This window comes from Brachyhypopomus gauderio, chromosome 5, assembly GCF_052324685.1.
Source record: "Brachyhypopomus gauderio isolate BG-103 chromosome 5, BGAUD_0.2, whole genome shotgun sequence".
Taxonomy (NCBI): Eukaryota; Metazoa; Chordata; class Actinopteri; order Gymnotiformes; family Hypopomidae; genus Brachyhypopomus; species Brachyhypopomus gauderio.
In genome coordinates, this window is record NC_135215.1 from 5,212,733 (window position 1) to 5,236,426 (window position 23,694).

General features: G+C 43.2%; 1 protein-coding gene across 2 annotated transcripts in view; it reads right to left on the reverse strand.

Annotated features, from left to right (window-relative positions):
- tmtc2a (transmembrane O-mannosyltransferase targeting cadherins 2a) overlaps positions 1-23,694 on the reverse strand; it is a 34,626-nt gene that overhangs the window by 8,711 nt on the left and 2,221 nt on the right. Inside the window, exons 2-3 of one of the 2 annotated variants that reach the window (XM_077005126.1) lie at positions 5,449-6,040; positions 28-895 (exon numbers count right to left, since the gene is read on the reverse strand). In XM_077005126.1, coding sequence (XP_076861241.1) covers positions 28-895; positions 5,449-6,040 — 1,460 coding nt within the window. The remainder of the gene's footprint in view (positions 1-27; positions 896-5,448; positions 6,041-23,694) is intronic. The other variant, XM_077005127.1, reaches the window with a different exon arrangement.

Here is a 23,694-nt window from a genome sequence, read left to right on the forward strand (position 1 = left end):
ACACCTAAAAATCACAACCCGTCGTACCTTTAGCAGGGTTGACAACGATGCCAGACCTGTAGAGCGTGTCCTCGTTCTGCCAGTCCTGGTTCCTGCGGACGGTTCTGAGACTGTAGAGCAGGAGGAGCCCGGCAGTGCAGGCCAGCAGTAGCACCCTGGAGCTCCGCTGCCGTGCCCGTGCAGACAGCGTCCGCAGCCCCAGCACCACCAGCAGACAGAAGCCCATGCTGGGGATGTAGAGCACTCTCTCAGCCACCACGAAGCCCACATAGAAGAACAGGTTGGTGGCTGGGAGAAAAGGCAAAGCCAGCAGGCCCAGGGAGAAGACCACCATGTTTTCCTTGGATGGCAAAGATGCGTGAGTGGAAAAGAGGAGGTGTGTGGTACACCCATTCTGGTTGTTCTCAGGAAAATTTACTGGGGTGAAGCCATTGTGGTGGTGATTGCTGTCATGGTGATGACTGCTGTCTAGGTGATGGAAAGTGTGGCCATTAGTCAGGACTTTTCCGTTGGTGATGTGGGATTTTCCGTTGGTCTTATGGAATGTGGCAGAATTCTTGCTTCTCAGGCCAAACCATGCAAGTAGTACAAAGCCTGTATAGAAGGCAAGTGAGCAAAAGTTCCTCAGATCACAAACAGTTCGAAGCAGGGGTATGGCCTCCATGGACCAATCAAAGCTGAGAGTGTAAGGGCAGAGGAGGAGCCAGGCATTGGCCGCCGGGAGATAAAGAAAAGTAAGTGTTCTCGTGAGGAGATGAGGAGAATCAGCTGCCGGGTTGTCAGAGTTGGAGAAGTTTGGCGGTTTGTTGCCCATCCAGTACAACCGAGCTGCCAACAGGACCATCCCCCAACCAGCCAGCCAAGCCAGACTAACCAGCAGACTCACATTCCTCCTCTGAAAAAGAAAGAGAGGACCACATGCATGTTAGACTTATATAATAATTCTGCAGCAGCATTCATGTGTTACAACTTAAAAACAAGTCTCAAAACAAAACTTTCAACTCAGGCCGAGTTTCTGATTCACTCTCTAGCTTGATATCATTTTGAAGTAGCTCCATGCACTTCTGTAACAGACCTTAAGATTTCCTTCTCAGAATATGACAATGTGATTGGATCCATTTATAAATATCGAGTGAAATACTGGACTATTTTCTCAGGCTGTCTGGAGGAGATGTTCTGTCCTTTGCTACACTCACTAAATGCTCAACATTGTTGGCAATGAGTGGATGAGCAATTTCCTCCACATAGCCAGGAACAACGGAGTCTCTCTCTTAAGAAAACATGTTGTATTTTAAAATAAACACATTTGTTTAACACAAAAGCGTGATTCACCCTGCTGTTCAAACTAGCAAACTATCAAACTAGCATAACAAACAGCAAAGAATTTCTGTGCCCTGGAACTTGATCTTTTTATAACACTGAAACATTTTGTGGTCTTCTGAGGACATATCGATTTAAACAGGCTTGGCAGTGCTTTTGTTTCCTAACCTAGCATTTAAGCACTTTATGGCTAAATTCCCAATAGGAGCTTCTTCCCGTCTGACCGTTGCCCTCTGATTGTTTACTCTGGTAAGATGAAACCACCCACAACTCCTTCAGCATTTCCTTTAGCCCAACAAAACCCTAAGCAAAAATAAAAGCTGCTTTTATGCGTAACCACTGGACTGTTATTTTTATTATCATGTGTTATTTTTTATGTCTTTTCATTATCCAAAACATCATCCAAATGAAAAGATATAGACATTACAAACAAACCCATTTTGCTGTTTCTTTGATGCTATAGACTCAGAGGATCAAATTCTCACACCTTGGCTTGAGATTTCTGTCCCTGGGGCCCATATACACATGCACACAAGCACACACACACAAATCAGTAAGATCAGTAAGAGCACAAACATAATTCACAATTGCAAACAATCAAGTCCAGGACACTACAGAGAGACCTTTGCGAACAACAATCTCCCTTATATTGTGAACAACATTCTCTCTTATTCCTGTCCATAAGCTGACATGCAGGATCAGTCACACAAAGCTCATAAGATCACAGGGCAGTGAAGCTCTTCACAAGTGAGGGGCGTGGCTAGGCACTGCCTCCAAGTTCCTCCCTTGGTCACTTTAATCACACAGCTCACACCCGACTGCAGGAGGATCCATTCAAAACACACGTCTCGCACGTCTTGCATCCTGTTCCATCCTGTACCAGGACTCAGGGATGTCAGGGGAGGGCAGATTTTGTTCCAAACCTCTTCTCTGTAGCCTTCACATTTGCCTCTTTGCCTCACTTCTGAGTCTTCTAGATTGATAGCTTTGAGCAAAGCAAAAGGCTCAATGTTATGCCAATGTGAGCAGGTCACACACACACGCACACAGGAACAGCAGGAATTTGTTTTGGTTTGGTCTGCAAAATTCTCTAATCAATTTAGCACATTCATTTTTATTCCAATTATTTCTCCTTCATCAAATAAAATATATACAATTTTCAAAAATAACCTAAAATCACTTTCCAAAGCCATGTCCATTCAGTCCTGTCCAAGGTCTTAGAACTTAGCCTCACACTGATTACAATTTGGCAAGAATTTGATCACCTGAAACACGTCAGCACGAGCCTGGTTTTATGTTAGTGACTGTTTGAAAGAGCCCAATTACGAATATCTTTGGATTCTTTTCTTGTCTCTCTGCTGAGGCAAGACGCTCTTGGGGATGAAGCTAATGGTGATTTGAACAAGTGCAGATTAGTGAAATAAAGCACAAGGCAGAGGAAACGATAGACCATGCACATCGATCCCCTCTCCACACATAATATGCTCAAAGCTACAACAGAACCTTACCATCCACTTAACCACAAGGTCCCCATCTATATACGCTGGCCTGTGTGTGGGTCAGTAACACTTGAAGGCAAACTGCTCAAGGCATTTAAGTGAAACTGTTCAATAGAATTTGAGAGATACAAATGCTTCACTGTTCTGCTGAATAGACTAAAATCAATTGAAATAAATCCATACTATAGCCTAGTTGGAGAGCTCATCTCATCGGTACTTTGGGTCTGAAACTACCCAGAAATGCTGCTCAATGTGAGGGAAAAATTTTGAAGATATACTATATATTCGCCATTTGTTTCAATTTTTTGAGTTGTATACCGGGTCTATTTAATGTATTACAGTAATATTGAAGGGGGTTTACAGACAATTTAATAGTACAATAGCATCATCTACTGTGGGATACCCAAGGAGTATCCTCATAAACACTGATTCGGATTTAAACCTTGAAATTACAAGTTGAGGTAAATGACTTGGCAACCCAACCTACATCTCTCACACACACAGCTCATAACCTGTACTGGACAGCTCTGCTATCGACAAAAGCACAGGGAGTCGACCTGTTTCACAGCTGAGTGCCCCATCCCAGGTTACTGGCAAATCATCAATCATGCCATCCACTACTGATCTGCCCTAATCTACGCCAATCACCTCAACCAATCATCACTCAGACAAATACGGTAGGTATAGTTTAAGCCACTGTGTAATAAAACCTAAGCAGACTCATTCAGTTTTCTTTATTTTGCTTTCTGATAAATATAAGAGGAGTAGAGAACACTGCTGACCTCACTATACTGCAGCAGTACACATGTTAGTGTTCATTCAAAGACTGCAGAATGCATTTGATCCAGTTAGCCTAAACCTTATCTCACTGCAATCCTATTAGATGGCTGATGGGATGAAGAATTGCCCTCTGTCCACACCACATGCTTGTGCATTCAAACCAGTCAACATCTGCGCACTGGTTTAGATTCGCTCTGATCAGCTGAAAGCAGGTCTCATATTAATGGCCCCTAGAAGCATGTGGAATATTAATGAATCACTCCTGTGATAGTAAAGATGGCATTTGCTATTGCCCCATATTGTTCAAAAAGCCATTACCAATAATCCCATGGGATTTAGGATTTAACTTGGATTTAATTCTGAAAAGGTCAAACAGCATGATCAACAGCGCAAACGGAGAAAGAGGGAGACGGAGAGAAAGAGAGAAAAAAGAGTGAGAGAAAGAGAGAGGAAGTGAGGGCATGTTTTCCCTTCCTCTGTGCTCTCCTTCCTCCTATGTTTGTGTTCCCATACTGTCCAGCCTGCACGGAAAGCTCTAATCTCAGACGTCTCTCGGATGGTTTGTGCTATAAGCTGTAGCGCGGACCTCAGGTCTACTGCACACACGGGCACATGGGAGGAGATGGGTACAGCGGGCATGATAGAACCTCCATATGTGTTGGCACTGAACGCTGGGTTGGCATGTGTATGCAAAGCTTGGCCTGGTCAGAGTGTCTGAGCCCATTGAGTGGAACAGGGTGGAAGCCCCTGCCAAATCACCGGGTTTAAACTCAGCACATAAGCCCCGGGGGAAGGGGCCGAACTGGCCGGCTGGGGCAGTACTCCAAGTGAGCCCAGAGGTTATCAGAGAAAATAAAACAGTTGTGCTGTATTTCATTATCATACGTTTTGCTACAGTTAATTTACTCATGGAGAAATGACTGTTGTCTCTTAGGCTGTTTTAACATCTGGAAGAGAACATGTCTACTATATCTTCTCTATATGTGACCTTTATATATAATATTTAAACATAGCTGCTATGAGGGCCCTGAATAAGAGTGATGAGTGTAAGTGGAAGAAGCTCAAATGTAAACAATGCTCTTTGGTTTGTTTGGGGAGCAGGAGTTGGAGCTGCACATGAGTGTATTCCCTCTGCGTTTAGCCAGTGAGGAGAGGGAGAAAAACCAGAGCACTGCTCATTCTCTGACTGCCCAGCTGTGGATACACACCAAACGTTTTTCAAATTACACGCCTAATGAAAAACAAACACACATGCGCACACGCACAAACACACACACACGCGCGCACACGCGCACTCTTCAAAGTAGATATAAAAGGCAGTGCATCTACCTAGTACTGACCAAGTCATCCCCAAGGGAGGGAAAGAGGAAATTGGATGCACAAAAAACATTACAAGCACACACACACACACACACACACACACACACAGACACACACACCCACACACTCAGTCATCTCTGGAAGTAAGACAGCGAAGGGCAAACTGGTAAACTGGTTTACCTCAACGGAGACCTTCATGCTGCTTGTTGGTTTAGAGTCCCCAGACATAGTAACCGGGAAAAAACATGCATGCTGCAAACCACAGCCAGTGTAACACGACGCGTTTACCAAATACGGGCCGGGTGACCTTTACCAGTATTGCAATGTACTGCTAATCCTTTTTATCTTGTATCATTAGGTCCTACATTCTGAAATACAGCCAGTCCAGCCTGTACTTCTAATACTACTCGCCACACAAGCGCAGCCAAAGGACCCGAGTGTAGAGCCTTGAGGAGCCTCAGCGTTGAAGGGCACGTCAGTAGATCTGCACAAGTGGGGCCCTTGCCAAGTCTCGAAGAACTTCACTCACCTTAAAGAAGAGCAGAAGCACCTGCTGCATGCGCATGCGATGGACCACGCAGACGTCGTAGACGGCCGACACGGCCAGGGCCATCATGCCCTGCTCCTTCCACAACATGGCTGCTGCCGCGGCAAACAGGCTGCCGGCAAGCCACGCCCACGCCCTCCACCTGGCCCGATGAGAACGCCCAGCGGCAGGGCGGAGCTGGCAGTGACGGGTGTAGCAGAGCAGAGAGAGGAGGAAGCACAGGCCGGCGCCCACATCTGCTCGACCCACCAGCCCCGCCACCGCCTCGGTGTGGATGGGGTGGGAAGCGAAGAGGAGTCCCGCCAGCAGGCTCCATGGGCCGTTGCCCAGTAGGGGGCGACAGAGCGTAGTGAAGAGGGAGGTGACACAGCAGTGCAGGCCCACGTTGAGCAGGTGGTAGCCCCAGGGCTCCAGGCCGCCCAGGGCGTAGTTGAGGCGGAAAGACAGCGTGCAGAGGGGACGGAAGGACTTGTGACTGCCGCTGTGCGTGAGGAGGGTGCCCCAGAAGTCATTGTACAGGATGTTCGTCCAAGGCGTCTCAGGCAGGAGGTCCTGGTTGGTTTTGATGGCCCGGCTTAGACAGGGAGGGCAAGGTTAGAGGAGGTGGGGGGAAAAGACAGAGATAGTGATTCTTTGATGAGTTGTATACTGACACAGTACATAGTGCTGGATGTCATTCAATAAAAGGCAAAGTCTCACAAAACACATTCACACACAATTTATGTTCCAATCATTTCAGCTCAATCCAACTCTTACCACACGAGCACATGTACACTATAATGCACACAAGTGCGCACACACACACACACACACACACACACACACACACACACAGACAAAGCATCAGGTGGAGAAGAGTTCCCATGTCACATCATTAACACATAGTTAGGCAGAAGAGAAGGAAGGGACTGTCTAAAACAGCACTCCAAGGCCTGTGTGATCAGTTCCAGATGAGAGCTTCACACAGCCAACAACTTTACAACCTCACATCTTCAACAAACAGTTACCACTACATTCATTTGCCTGTAAAGCATATCTAGTACACAGTATTAGTGATACAGCTAATTATGTCACCCTTATGGATTCTAGCAATCTCTAGTTTGCGTTGGCTTGTGGTTTTTGTGAACTGTGTGAGGAGTGATGGGTTTATATTGGAGCTTGAGGTCACTGAGGACTATGTTAGAATCAATGGATTTATGTCAGAGCTTGTGACACCTGAACACTTCATTAGACAGTTCAGACAAAAAGGGTCACCCTCAAGACCAGCCATCACTTTTTAAAAGGGCCAGACACACACACACACACACACACACACACACACACACACACACACACACACACACACACAGCAGGTTTTCCCTCAGGTAAAAACAGTTTAAGGTTGTGGTTACTGGTCATGCTGTTTGATGTGGTCAACAGAACAGACATTCTTAAGCCCAGAGCATGAGCTGATCAAAGGCCAACACAGGACTTCCTCTGCATCGCAGTCACGAAGGAAGGAGGAGGAATGTGAGACCACTGTGTTAATATTGCAATCCATTTAGTAAAGCAATTAATAAAACACCTCTACTTAAAACCCTTATTAATGAAAGAATATGAATATAGATTCACACTCACAAAGGTAGCACCTACACAAGAATGAGCCAAATGCTACTGAGAAGTGTGGCCATAACACAGATGTCAGATGTATGGCAAAGTACCACAGTGCCATACGGCCATGCGTCTCACAGCTTTCCACACAGGCAAACGTTTGGGCTTTGCTCTCCAGGCATCTGTTGCAGAGTGAGCCTTCTCCTCCGCGGAGTTAAATAGCCCCATCGCTAAGCTACTGTCATGGCCCGACAACAGGACAATGCCTGCGCTCCGTTAATGTATTCACCAGTTTAACATATTCACTAGTTTAATGTATTCTTTTCATTTGTGATCAGCAATGATGTGGGAGGGGAGCCTATTTGCATATTTAAATTGACATAAATTCCATAGGGTAAGATGGACAGAGAAAGAAACCTAGCCCAAAAAACTAACACTGCTAAATGCACAACTGACTTAGGTTAAATTTGCTGTATATAGAGATTAGTTCTGAACCAGGGACAATCCTGCACAACAGCTCAAAACTGCTTTTTAATTGTAAGCATTAGGCAACACATCAACACACACGCATATGCAGTGTATACAATGATGTGAGGTATTCTGTGCTGCAGCTAGAGTGGTATGGACCAGGCGTGGTGCAATTTCCTCTCTCACACACACACACACACGTCTCTCTACGGAGTCGGAGCCTGAGAACGCCATGCTTTGTTTTCAGCAGACAGGAAACACAATGCTGGGAAATCTGGAGGTCTGTGTCTGTCCGCACGCTACGGCCTGGGACCCGAGGACACCGACCAGTGCGCTAGCCGAACACCACCTGCTCCGACAGAGCGCGGAAACTCCAACACACACCCTGCTCGGCTCGACTGTTCCGCTCCAACTCCTCCAAGGCCAGAAACAATGCATTTTCAATTTACACTGAAAAAAATCTAAATGTTGAAACATACAAATGCTAAAAAAAACAGTAGAAGTAACACTGTGTAAATGTTCAATGCCAGGAGGTGGGGATAGTGTTTCTTTATGTAGTATTCCCATTAGCTTACACTGAAGTTCCTGAAAAGAGATTTAGCTTACACTACAAGACACATCATTTTTCTCTAGAACAGGGGTGCCCACAAGTTTTCAGCTTGCGAGCTACTTATAAGATGACCAAGTCCAAAAGATATACCTATTTATTTTTTAGCGGGGTTTGTCGATCGTTGAGGGGTGGGGCGTGTGTGTCAAATCCTAGACGTCAGATTGGCTACCATGTATGTCAATCTATATACAACCATCAGTGCAGATGGGCGATAGCCTGTCATTCATCCACTAGTTTTTAATGTTATGCGATCTACCCACACTCCCTTTGCGATCTACCCACACTTCCTTCGCGATCGACCCACACTTCCTTCGCGATCGACCGGTAGATCGTGATCGACGTAATAATGGGCACCCCTGCTCTAGAGCTTACCACTGGCATTAGTACTCAAGACCTCAACATGAACCTATAACCTAGAACATGTTCACAACAACTAAGTGATACCAAGTCACACCTAATCTGACCCAAGAAATCATTAATTACTAGTCTTTAAAGTGCATCGTGTTACTAGTTCGCATCAGGTCCTCGCCGCCCGTGCGTCAGAAACAGAGCAGGTGCTGCATGTGTCACAGGTTATCCTCCATGCGTTCTGTGTAGGATTACAGACACTCATCAGGTCACCAGTCTGAAAGCGGAGGCATTGCTTAATGTCCTGTTGTGACACCCAACACTCGAGTCTTTCCAAAATATTTAAGCTCGACCGAGCCGGTGTATGTCTCTACTTTCGTGCTGCGTGCAGAGATAAACCGTGCCAGTGTAAACTAATGTCACGTTGTAGAATAAGCAGACTCAGTCACTACTGGGGTTCAAACTCAATACATGTGGGAAGAACACTGAAGAGATTATGGCTTACAAATTATTGGCAAACCTCAGGTTTATCATTAAATCCTTCTTTCGTTTCTCTTCCACCTTTATCGTGTGCTATGTTTCCTGAAGAGATTTAGCAGTGATGTTTCAAAAAACAAGTATCTAGTAATATATACACTGCACAGCAGTATTTTTTTAACATGACACACGGTGCAAATCATTGTAATTTTTTTTTCCACGATTTCACAGTGAAGTTAAATATAAGGGCTAAAAAGTGTTTCAGAGAGTTAATGTTGTTCACTGGAAGACCTGCCTGGTAGGTCTGAACCCACACACCCAGATCCTCTCATGGGACTGGTGCTTAAGCCTTACATCTTCATATGTACTAACAGCTTTCTTCTGCTGGGATTCAGTGATGTCTCCTTACTGAGCTAGTGGCGGAGCATCTATACAGACTGAATATTAATTTTAAAAGGGATGTTCATAATCAAAAGTTCATTTTAAACAATCACACATTACACCATGACATCTTTGATTTACGATGATGGACTAAAGGCTAAATGAAAGCGGTGTGTGAATCGTTTGTGTGTTTTGGGTGCAGGTTGCCGATCTCTGGGCGGCAGCTGTTGTTTTTTCCAGCGCTGGAGGGCAAGGCTCTGAGCTCTGCGCTCCCTGATGTGTGGCTGTGGAGGAGAGCCAACCTCGATCGAGGTCAGAATCCTCAGCTGTGCTCCGGTGAGCATTATAAGTCAGCTGTACTGCGTATGCGTGCATGTGTGCCTTTACACCAAATCTCACGACACACATTCACTGTAAGACAAAGCAAATCAAAATTAAACAAACCATTTGAAACCTATCGAAAAATCACACATACGCCCCTATGACTATTTAATAGAATATCCAAACTGCACCAATTGTGTTTAATACCAGCCTGAAATTATTCACACGTGCAAAGAATAGGAAACGTGAGACGTGACGTGAAAGCACTAGCAGCAGACTTCCTGCAGTTGGCACTCTAAATATCACAATCATAAATAATACAAACATTCACCAGGCTCACGAAAAACTGTGATGCTTTAACAGATTTATGTTGAATTTTCTCAGTCAGACTTCCTAGTTCTATGTGAAATGTGCACGCAGTTTGTAAGGTTATTATTTCTTTCAGCAACAACATTTCTGGTTGTTTTCTCGGTGTGTCAGCATGGGATGATAAAGAATATTTGGACATGGGACAAAAGATTAATGAAGGTGCTACGTACATGCCAGGCCCAAACATCTGGGCACTGGGGAATTCTGGAATGTGCCATGTTTTCAGAGGAGACTCCTCCCATCTTTCTGCTTGCCAAAAAAATTAATTACATGAGTCCTAAAGACCAATCACTCCATTTATCTCGAGTTGGTATGCATCATAGGTCACTCTCTTCGCCCTGCATTTCAACTATGAAAGTTAACCACCCTATCCACTTAAACAAATGTGTTAATTGTAAATTAGTTAATATGTGAAATATGGTAGTTAATTCATTAATAATGAAGTATTTGAAATTAAATTAAATATGGCAAGACACAAAGGATTCAATGCTATGAAACTGAAATGGATCCTTTACCGAATTCTTCACAGCAATGGTGCAGTACGTCTGCAGTGTCTCCTTAAATATAATGCAAAATGGAGAAAACTCTGTGTGAAAGCACATTAAGTAATCAGGCATCCAAGTGCCTCTCTGCTCAGTTGAAATATTTACACACAAAGTCAGGAATTGTTTATGAAGCTGGATTTCCCACCAAGCCAAAAATTATACAATGCGTGTAAACAGAGGAACAGCAGTGCCAGGATGGAGCCAAAGGCCACAGAGTAGGTCTCTGGCTCATCAGAGAGTCACTGTGAACTCATCTAAAAGGTTGGGCAGGTCATGTATCCCAACCACTGACTGCACTGGCTCAGCTGCACCAACAGAGTGCTGCTCTGGATCATTTGCACAAAGCAAAGGCCTTAGCAAACCTAATCCCGTCATTGGGGAAGCTGATAATTAGTAAATGAGTAGAACACATTTGGGGCTACAGATATTTGGGAAATGCTAGTTCTAGACAATTTTGAATTCGGACGGACAGCTCAAAAGTGAAACTGTGCAGGTCAGCTTCGAAGATTAAGTGGGACAGGAAGCCACGTGTGAAGTGAGCTGTTCCCCGCACCTTCACGTGCGTCCGTCTGCTGTAAAACACTCGACTCTGTGCCCGAAGGTCCGGATAATTACCTGGCGAGTTAAATTAGGTCTGCTTGAGTGGGGAGAAATATTAATGTGCTGTGCGTATGGCTCCCTACAATTGGAAGGACTGCCTTGAAGCATCCCCTGCTGTGTCATTTATGGTGCACCCACCATAATGGACGATGAGAACGTCAACCCACATGTTAAAATACACAGCATCTGGTGTCTTCTTATTATGCCCCATCATCCCAGTAAAAGACATGTAGTACAAGGTTTTGGCAATTTCCTTTTTCTCCAAAGGCTCCCAGGATTTAAGCCAACTGGACTTTGTAGACTTCTGATATACGTCTGAACGACCTTAGCACATATTGCATATCCTAAAGGAAGCACTTACAGGGCTGTGTTTTCAATGAAGGCTAAAACAAACTCGCACGAATGATCAAAGCCTCCAAGTGCAGCTAGCCAGATGCTGGAGCTTCCACTGGCAATGGGGCTGAACTGCAGTGGGTTCCTCATTAGCACCGCACGACTCCCTATAGTCCATTCATGAGCACAGTGACTGGCCACTGTCTCTCTCCCCCAACAGCCAATCAGAGCAGACAAATGTCTTCCGGTAGCTTTTTTTTCTTTCCTCTTTTACTTCAAAGGAGCTAGCAGGCTGGGGCCATGTGGGGAAATGCCTGCCTCCCACTGTCAAACTTGGTCTCTTTCATCTACTTATAAAGCACACTTCCTGATTAACAACTAAGCCAAGGCGTGAAAAACACACACACACACCCACACACACATGAATGAATGAACCAGACACACACACAAAAACAATTCAGTGAGAAAATTCTGACCTGTCCAAATACACTACAACATTACAACTCCAGTTGTTTATTGTTGTAATTAATCCAGAATGCCACACCTAGAGTCCTTATGCGAAACAGAAGGTTTGACCATACTTCACTGGCTACCTGTCAAATTCCATGTTGTTTACAAAATTTCACTACGAAAACATAAAATGTCTTAAATGACCCAGCTGTTTGTGTCATGTTTGGGACCCAGACAAGGGCTTGGATTTTAATGTTGGTGGTGTTGCCCCATGGTGCTGTTGCCCCACGGCACTCTCACGTTCATCCAAGTTTGTTGATGGCAGAGCAGACACTATTTCCACAGGTTCAATGCAAAGAAAAACATGTAAAAGTTTATTCATTTTGTGGCGTTAGTTTGTTATCTGTTGTTGATCAGAGGACAATGGCAGCTTTCCATTCACTGATCAGGTGATTTCTGAGAATATCACATACAATCTTTTCCATTCACTTTTACTCTAAAGTTGCCTGTAACCTATTCTACTGACCACAGCGTTACGGAGTAGGAGTGAAAACTCCAACAGGGATATACAAACTCAGAAGGGCTAGAGGTATCTTCTACTGATCTAGTGGAGGGACAAAGACAATCTAATGATCTCTGATAGAGTATATCTCCTCATTGATGGCTTCAAGAGCTCTCTCATCTGTAATCGATTGTGTTTCAGCCATCTGCACCCAACCCCAAGAGGCTGAACACGGTCACTGAACGAAGTAGGCCCATCCACCAATGATGGATGATATCAATAACTGTGCCAGTGGCAAGGTTAGCCACAGAGAGGAATGAAGTGAAAGTAAATCAATGCTTTAGCAAAGGGATGGGCTCTTGTCAGTCAGAGAAATCAGCAAGGCAATATAAGGAAAGAGTCTGCTATAGGTTCTAAAGCCTGGAGATCATATACTGTTTAAGCATAAAATGTATATTTGAATCAGGTCAGATTGGATGCATTAGAATGGGAAGTAATGCTGATATTAGGATTTAAACAATTTAAGTTTATAAGATGTATAAAGGCACACATATCCCAGTGCAGAAGAAAACACTTATTGCACATATACTATTAATAAATATCGGTTTTATGATCATTCATCATCATACTGTAAGCATAGGGCCTAGTATGGAAAAAAAACATAAATCATTATATAAAACTGTGCATGGGGACACAGCTGTGCACATTTACCTATGAAGAGCAGTGAGGGAGATAACATTCCAAAGTTAACATTTCATATCTTAGAGACAGGGACTATGAAAATCATTCCACACTTTCAGCAATAAATTGTAATGAAGGATTTAAAGAGCACAGACAAGCCTCACCTTACTCTCCTCTTCCAAGCCAGCGCTCAGTGGGGCTTGCCTGGGTGACTCCGAGACCCTCGGTGGGGATGTATGTCTGGAAAGGCCCGTGCTGTAAGCTTTCCCCCGCTATGCTACGAGGTGCTTTAATACGATGCACATGGAGATTACACTGTGAATAGCTCAAATGTGTGCATCGCTAAACTCAATGAGATATACTTAATAGAATGGGCCAGGATGTTGTTCCTAACTAGTTTTTGGGGGATTTTATTTTTTTTTATTGTTGTCTTTTATACGATTTTAAAGGCCTCCCAGAAGGACACCACAAATTCAAAGTTAAATTGAACATTAAAGAGCAGTGAATTGAAAAATCATGGTCATATTCAATACTATAGATCTGTTTAAGTACTCTGAGGCATTCTATTGTCTGGCCATGTAGTGTCTGGTAGTGTCTTCTACTGGAGTAAGCAGTAAATTAACACGTTCCTGTGTCATCTGCTCAGGAATGATAAATTGGGGTCCTGCCTTTTGATTAAAATCTGACACATTGTGTTTTGTCCTGTGAGCATCACCATAGCAGCGAGCATTTCCAAGAGTGTTTTATGCATCCTGTTATACTTTCTCTTCCCATTAACTGCTGTTGCCTTTAAGACGTTCATCGAACTGATGTTACTGGACACAGGACTTCTATTGACCATGCTTTTAATTAGGTCCGCATCAGAAAATGCTGCCCTAAAGCTGAATTTGCCGCCTGCTGCTCTGGTCTTGGTCTGCCTTGCCTCTCATTTTCCCGCCCTATTCTTCTGGCTGTCTCTCCCTCACCATCCCCCCCGCCTCCACCCCTCCTCTCAGGAGGACAACGGTGGGCTGGTGACCTACAAAGCTCCCACCTGCTAAAGGCAGACCACGGCAGTCCCGGGCCCCCAAGAGAGACGGCACACGTTGGCGGGAAGCACAGGGAGGCGGGCCTGTGCGTGCCGTGGTGTGCAGACTTCCTAATGAGGAACGGCACGCTCGTGCAGGAACCCCGTCGGCGTCCGACCTGCCCGGCCCAGACTAGCCATTAAAAACCAGACTCCAAAGGGACAACAAAAGAGGAACACGGGATGGAAAGACAACGAATGGGACACAAGGAGAAGGAGTGGCGATCTTGATCATCACTGCATGAAACGACTTCATGGCAGCTACGTCTTCCTTCCGTTTTTCATCCCCACATCTTGACTTTCTATGAATGCTTTTAGTGCGATTTTCACTTGGCGGTTGCTGCATGTGACCAGATGTGTCCACTATCCGCCGTCAGCCTCGTTCGTTCCTTGTCGACTAACAGCCACACGCTCATTCACATAAAGACACACTCATCCATATTTTCAAGGTTTGTCCAACGTCCAATTCTGAAATGGTTCGAATTAGCAATCGTGTAATGTAGCATTCATCTGCCATTTGTTCCAGTAGGAAATACGCTGTTAGGCGTCACTGTCTAACGCATGTGGTGTGTGATCAGCAGAGTAGGGGAGAGATGTGGCAGTGATGGGGGAAAGATGGGGGAGAGATGGGGGGCAGAGAGGGGAGAGATGATGCCATTTCTCACCATCACCATCCTTGAATCAAAATGAGTCTAAGAGCAGAGAATACAATAACCCTTTAATGCCACATGTGAATACTAAAGGTGCACTGATCTGTACCCCTCCCTTTCCTTGTAGCGCAGTGAACCTACTGGGCTTGGACTGATAGATAATAGACAGACAGGGGAAGATATCAGGCATGAGAATAAAACAGCAAACTGAGCTTATCAGTTCTACTTATTAGGGTACCTACAGATAGATAAGGTGGGAGCAACCGTCTGGAACGCTCCTCAGAAAAGCATTATTTGAGATAATTACACACATTCCCTGTGACCGACTTTCTCTTTATATCATGATGGCCAAAGCCAGCTCTCTATTCTTCCCAAGCACTGCATCTCTGCTCTGCCGATATCGACGAGGAAACCAGGGAATTCACAGAACAAAGGACAGCAAGGGGGAAGACAAATACACAGGCCATTTTTATTGCCGACCAATCGCAAAGCCTTTCTACTCCCCTCAATAAAGATGCCTGTCACAGTGCCACCTTTCCTGCACGCCGACACCACAGCAGACAAGCGCTTGCCAAGGCAAGAAATAAAAATAAAAAAATTAAAATGTCCAAAATGTCTGAGGGAGTCTGAATGGAGATCTCCATTTAGGAAGAGATGAGTGGATTTGGAGGGGTGTGGGGAGCTCAAAGAAAGAAAGGAATATGAACTGAGAAAGCCAAAGGAGCTACAAATTAGAGAAGAAAATGAGATGCAGTAAAATGAGGTCTTGTTTGCTGGGGTAGCAAAGCAAGCCACAGCCTTCTCGACCAGACACACACATACATCAACAGCCAAAGCCTGCACTTTATATGGTGTGTGAATGAATAAAGATAATTTGCCAGTGCATTACGTCTAATCATGGGCAGGGGTCTAAACAAAGTGTCACACTGTAAAGAGCTGTGCATTACATGTGAAGGACCACCTCGTTCTACTAACATTGCCAGTAAAAGAGTGGGAAGTCTAATGTGCTCCTTTACAGCGTTTACTTTGTACATTTAGGACATTCAGCAGATGCTCTTATCCAGAGCGACTTACAAAGTGATTTGTATCTGCTCACAGAATGCATCCTAGATAGTAGCATAGATAGGTCAAAATTCAAGATACCCTTGAGTCAGACTACAACTAAAATACAAGAATCAATGGCATTACCTAGTATTCCATATAAACCTAAGCTCAAACTTAAACAACAGGAATTAAAACTTATATACAGAAGGACAAGGACAACAAGTGCAGTCTGCAGTGTTAGTGCTCAGGTAAGTCTTCAGTTTATGTTTAAAGACGGTAAGAGACTCTGCAGTCCAAGTATCTAGTGGAAGACAGTCCCACCATCTCGGAGCCAGGACAGAAAATAGTCTTGAGATTTGTCTTCCATGAGACTTTCAGCATGGCGTTTCAAGTCGATCCGTACTTGAGATTCGTTTTCTACCAATGTACAAAGCCCATTAATACACTAGTAAGAAACGATCACAGATGCTTCTCTTCAGCTCATTACATTAAAGGAAAAAATAAATGTAAATGTTTAAAAATAGAAACAAATAAAGTTTATTATTAAAAGAAAAAAAAAACATTTAGGTTATGAAACACCCAGAGATCCCCTAAGGTGAAGGATAAGAGACAGGACCAATGGAAACAGCACCTTAGAGCTGATATGAACTCCTTTAATGAGAATGGTTTGTTTCAAACAGCATCACCACAACTATCATTAGCATCAATGGGCCGTTTAGACAACGCAGCCTCCTTCAGCCCTGCTTCACTCTGCCAGATAAACGACGGTTCAGATAAAGCAGGTCCTCACTGTCTTGGAGATGTCACAACTCCGCCTGTTAAATACACAGGTTGGTCCCATCCCTCTCTACTTGTTGGGCCCCATCCATGGCCCATAAATAGCACACTGTGATGAGAGCACTGTGGATACCAAGGCACTTTATTTAGGGTCAGTGGATTTTAAGACATCTGTGTATTTTAAGGTTTTAGTAAATCCTGGTCAGACCAAACCTTCCTTGTGACATTATCAAATGGAAATGCATGCGTGCGCATGCACACACACACCAACACACACACACACACACACACACAAGGGGAAATGAATCCAGATCCGGAATCTTCTGGACAGGGATGAAAAATGTCCCAGACATGGTTTCTATTGCTGCCAAATCGACATGAACAATCCAGACATGCAAAACAGCCAAACTCTTCTTAAAAACACAGCATATAATTAACATAATGATAGGCTTTAGCCAGAGTTGAATATAGCGTTCATATGTTAGCTATACTGTGGAGCATTTCGTCTTGGAAAAAATGTTTGTATCGAACGTTTAGTGATTTGTAGGCATATTAATATGACCCTGTTACCTTTTAAATAGACACACACAGCATACTACCAAAAAGAAAATAAAACTGCTGATACAAGCTTATATGTAACTGGATGCGTTGAAGCAGTCTGAGTGTGTAGGCCTGTGGTGACTAGCCATCCTCTCTAGGATCACTGACTGACCCATATCTAAGGCTTGCACCACACACACATATGAGCAGACACGGGACTGGACACTTCCCTTGCCTGCTCGGTTCCAGGTCGGTGATTGACCAGAAGCTTAATGACTCTCTACTGGAATCATAAAGCAACTGGGCCTCAACTTCTGACATTTCCAGTAATTTTGAAAGCCTCTCCATAGAAGCGAAGCTAAACGCTTTCGCTATGCTGCAGGCGGCTCTGGCCATGTCAGTGTGCTGCCTATCTGAGTCCATGCACAGTATAGCATAACAGATAAAAAGAGGATGTAAACGTGCCTGTAATACTGAACGTGCACTTTAATCCAACCATACTGCACTGCACTGTTCCAGATCACTAACACTGTACTAATAATGCTTTTGTCAGTGTGGAGTCTGTGTCAATAAATTCCTTGCTTCATACACAGTACTAACTTCATAGAAGGGCTCAAAGGTATGCATCTGCTGTGTAATAACTGCCAAACATCTGAGACTGAGTTTTGATCAGAGAATTTTGCTTCACCAACAGCTAAAGTTATTTCATTTTCCTTGCCAAAGTTTGATGTCTAAAATGAAAAATGTCTCCTGCTGTCCATGATAAGGATTATGTAAAGCATTAAAATTATGCGCCAAAGCAAACGATGAAATAAACATTTTATTCACTGCCTGCTTGTGTTTTCAGCGCATGCTAACTTGTCCTATGCTGAAGTAGCTGGCAAGGAATAATTCATCATTGTGTTTATGAAACATTACATTACAAGCCTGATTCAGACTTTTAAAAATTACAGTGGTTGCTGTAAATGAAAGCAAATACTTGCCATCATCAATTATAGGCATATAGTTCTTTATCCTGTGCGCTTTTGTAGGATGGATGTGATAAGCAGTCAGCACTTCTTTAATCGGGGTGTGAGAGCCTGCCACTGTCTTAGTTCAGCCTGTTCTGAATCCCTGTCATTTTCGGTTAACGGATGATCTGGGCTGCAAGCACACCAGGGTCCCTGATTACGCGTGATTAGCCTGTCAGTCCAAAGTGCTCTAAGCACAGCATGGAGGACACCGTGACGGAGACTCACTCTCCGATTCAGATCACAGCTCTGGGGGGCAGTTCATCACTGTCATTCAAAATGTCCACCAAGGCACCAAGCCTGTCATCAGTCCAGACACCCTGCCCTGCCTTCAATCAGACACACCGGCAGGCAGAGAAGGTAAAGACAAGAAAATGGACTAGACTTTTTGTTCCCTCCATCTAGACAGAAAATGGAGACAAGGAGAGAAAGAGAAAGAGCACAGGTTCCCTGAGACGATACACAATAGAGACTGAAAGAAGAAAAACACCTGTGTAAGTGTGTGTAATTTCAGGCCCATGGGGTACAAGTTTCGCCCTACTGGGGCTGTTTTAAAAACCATGTTAGCAGCTCTGTGGTGCAATGCAACACCAGGACAAAGCCAGCTCATTATGGTCACGTTTAAGTGCAATGTAGTAGAAATAAAATCTGATGGAGCAACTCTGCAGCTCTTGAAGTGTCAGGAGGTACAGGAGAACCCACCAGGGGCCATCACCATTCGCTTCCACAAACACTCCAGCCACAGGAAGCTCAGCAGCCAGACTCAGACTTTGCTGAGAGAGCTGGAGCAATTTTGAATATATATATGTATTCATGTGTTTTTTTTTTTTTTTTACCAGTCAAGTAAGATGGAGATTTTACCCAAAGTGCCATCAAGGCTCAGATTTTTGTTTGGTATTAAACTCTGTGCACACTGTACCTGCTGCTGGCCTTCAACAGCATGACTGACGCATGGGAGAATATAATTCCAGACAGTTATGACAGTGGGAGTCTTCAATTGCCAACAGTTACATCATGACCAATGAGACAATGTTACAGTGTGGTAATGCCACTAAAGACTGGCACTGCAGGGAGGGAAGGCCAGCCAAAGGTTATCCATGGCTTAGTCTTATCTAAGACCTACTTCTCCCTACATCACATACCGCTGGCCTGTAACGAATGGACAAAGCCCTAAAAATACAATTCTCTCACATGCTCATCCATCTGTGTCTGGCTACAGAGATGACATCTACTGATTAATGGTGCGGTGGGGGACCGAGTCAGGTTAAAGTTGTATGCAAGTACTCATTGTCAACTCTTTTTAAGGTTGATTATAATAGCAGTTCAGTACAGCTGCCAATTTTTTTTACATGATTGGAGCCATTTTAAAATCTCTTTTGCACAAAAAAAAAGAACATTTTAAAAGCTAATGGGCATTCATATAGAACAGTTTCCTCATATTCTTAATACACTATTCTGTTTTTTGAGTCATCATCAGTGGTTTTAAGTCAGTGGTTTTAAATCATTATCTTTACCCAAAACGTACTTGTATATTAGGGGTGACCTGCAATTGTCGCTGATTCGACTATAGTCAACTATACCCCTATACCCCGATGTGTGCGCATTAACAATAGGCATCTTCCTTACTAAACATTAATAAATCACACTCTGCAGTTGCACAATCCAAATGAGCGGAGCTGAACACGCTACAGGATAGACAGCATCTGCCGAGATTATAATGGCTACTAAAAAAAACTTCAAAAGTGTGGGAGTATTTTGAAAAAGATAAAGATGAATAAAACAAAAAAAAGTTATGTCATCAACGTCTTTCATTTCACACGACAACAACCAACATGGCATACCATTTAAAATGCGTAAGGCGAAAAAAAAAAAAAAAAACAGTTCAGCCGTATGTCGTTTCATTCGTGTTGTCTCGTCTTGTCGCGGTACATCTCGGCAAGTAGGCCTATAAACATTTTTTGTTGTTGTTTGCTTTTTAGACCCCATTACTTGAACCTTTACTTATAATTTTTTTTGCTCTGGTGTGGCAAATTGTTTTTATATTTTCAGGCAGGCATATTTTATTTAAAATATTTTTTACATTTTGCACAGTGCCTGTCTGACAGTTCGATATGCGCACTGCGCACTGACGGTGACTTTTTTTGTTAATGTTCTCTAAGGTTTCATTAAAAAATAAATAAATAAATAAAAGCTGAATAAAGCCAACCTACCATGTTTATTCATTTATCCGAGTGTTTTAGGTTTTTACTTTGTAGTGGAAAAAAGTCTTGAATGAGAACGGGATCCCATTTAAGAGGCTCTAGAAAATAAACCCTGATTCGACTATTAGTCGACTAAAGGGAAAATCTGTCTAATCAGATTCGACTATGAAAATCCTTAGTTGAATACACCTCTACTGTATATATGTGGTTACCTATTTATTAACTTCTGTTTAAGTAGAAGCTATGATATAATATTAAATTTTAATAAGATGGACAATAAAGGAAAATCTAATCAACACAGCAAAAACTCCAGTGTTGAATTACCTCTTACCCTGTCCAGATGGACATTCTTTTCAGCACAGGAATTTTGCTGCATATTCATGAGGGGAAAAAACAATAAAATAGTGGTCCATTTACAAAAAAGATATATTAAAATTGAATAAGCACACACAGACACACACAAACACACACCAAGGCAAATCAATTGAACTGCAAAGCCCAAGTTCCTGGCAAAACGATATAATTCCAGATGTCACAAACATAAAATGTGGTTCAGTCAGCTCATGTTTCATCTCGCAGGAGCAAATGTCCCTCTCCTCTCAAAGATCCTGATTTTCCCTGATGTGTCTGGGCATACAGTAGATTCATTCACCCAGAAGCCCTCTGACAGCACTCAAAGACAACAGTCATAAAGGGTTTCCACTGCCCTTCATAGTATCTGCCAGAGCACTTCCTCGGACGTCTTTGATGTTGTAACATTAGGTCTATGATTCTGCATCATTAGACCACAGGACTTCAGTTGAAGGAAAGTAAAGCATCCACTTGCGTGAGTGCAACCTTGGTTAGCCTCCCTTAATGAAATATGCTTAGACCATATTCAGAACAGAAGTGCATGAGCGTTTTTAACCCCAAATTGCTTTATTTTCACTCCGAAAAACATGCTGTGGATGTTAATAGCTTCTCAAAGGCTGCTATAAAAAGCTCAGCAGTGAAAATCTGCAAGTAATCAGGACGTCCAGCAAGTGTCATGTGTTTTTGTCCCAAACATCAATCCACAGACTAAACACATGTACCTTGGTGAAGATGTTAGGAGTGCATGTGTCACAGAATAATGCAGACACTTTGGGCCAATAGAAGGGAAGCAAGGACTCGTTTACTTGGCTATATCCATGGTAACATATTAGCTCTCTGTAACGTTTTCTTCTCCCTCTCTCTCTAATCACACATAATTATGCTTTTCAGGCCTTTTCAGCAGGAATAGCAGATCCTGCTCTGTAAAAACTCTGGTGGGTCATGTGGTTGAAATGTCTCTCTTGCCTCAAACCTGCTCAAATTACTCTGTGCAAACCCCTTATATTTCACCCTCGCTGCCTTTCTGCATTGATGTGCAAGCCTTAAACAGCACCTACTTCACTTTTGTGCGTGTCCATCGGAGGATTCAAAGGAAAAGGTCTTTTGAGGGACAAAGACTACAGAAAAGCAGATTCATCTTCCACAAACCCACTCTGGTCACATGGATACTGGTATATGCAGTGATGGCTGGGGACAGTTTAACACTGTAGGTTTCCTCCGTTGAAGATGAAAGATCTAAAGCTTATTACACTGGCCTGGAAGTAAAAACAACAAACCCATGAAGTCCAGCTGGGGTGATTTACCTGCGTGTGCAGTGGTGATGAGTGTTATTTGCATAAGAATATCGAGCCCCAAACAGACAAGTCCTCTTTGCTGAAAGATGAAACCAAGCAGAACACAGTCACTCTCAGCACTGCTGCCAGAAATCTCAAGGTAGATCCCAATACTACAAGGTGCTAAATCAAGGTGTTTGAGCATTACGTTTCCCATCATGGAGCCTTTCAAGGAAATGTAATGACACTGGGAGGTGGACATGGACTTAATGAGCCTCAATAAGGGGTCTTCTGGAGGTATGGGTTTACTGAATAGCACACAACTGCATTCACAAACATGATAAGCCAGGAATCTAAAAGGATCTGGAGATAATGCAGAGTTCCTACAAAGTTATGTCTGCAGTCCTGTTGGTGTTTTTAAAATCACCACATTACATTTATATAAGTGCTGTATTTGGCAAACAACAAGAGCTCAAACATTTCAGGGGTGCTAATAATGACACCAACCTTTTTTGTACACATCTCTAGTGGTGATTTAGAGTATATATTTTATACACATTGCGTATATAAAGATGGTATGTAATAGAAAGACATTAATACTTTTTTTGCTGAGGGGAAAATGGATTATGTGTATCCTTGACTAATGTTAATATTAAACTATTAATTTGTGCTATAATGCAAGATCACACTGTTAGATTGACATTGTTCAACGGTGTGAGCATGCAGAGAGTGTGCTCTTTGTGACACTGTCCATCATTCTCACACACACACACACACACACACACACACACACACACGAGCCATTTGTCATATGTGGATCACACACCTACTGACTGATAGCCACAGACAAATCCAAGTTGAATCAGATGGCACACAAATGGTTAATCTGTAACATTAAAGCTTATGCTGGAAGTATACTGGAAATGTAGGTGTCATTGTGTCATTAGGAGCTATTAATATCTGACTGAATCAGTGCTATGTTTCAGTCTTGTTTCAACTCAAAGAGGGTTATGTTTTGTTTCCAAGTCCCTCTGAGAGCCATTGTGCTATTCTAAGGCCATGTGCCTTCAGGGCATGACATACCATGTGTAACAAATGCTCTCTGATATTTAACACTGAGCAGGGGTATACAAAATGCGAAAAAATACACTTTTGAAGTTCTGTATATACATGTATTGCTACATGTCCTGTGCTTTAATAATTTCCAAAGCATACACACAGAGTACCCATGCAAACACTGTGTTCACCAAAGATTGTTGGCGTTTGCTTGTTAAACTCAAAGACCACTCATTTGGCACAGCTGAAGCTTGTCAGGATGTTTACAGAACACAATAAAAAATGTGATCAGTTGAACTCATAATTTGTTATGACTTTTTGGTATTCATCTTGTATAAGTTCCTTTTCAGGACGTCAGTTCCTGCTCATTCGTATGAACTATACTGACTAAAGTGATTTAACTCAGCATATGCACCTAAAATCGTAGTAGTTAATCAGTCAGAGACACCAATCATGAGTCAACATAGGCTCACCAATCCTCAACCAGCCCTACCAACTCCACCACTGGCTGAGTCATTTCCTCATAAAACCAAACACAAATGGTGGGTGTTGGCGTTCAGTGTGGTCTACTGATCTCAAGCCAT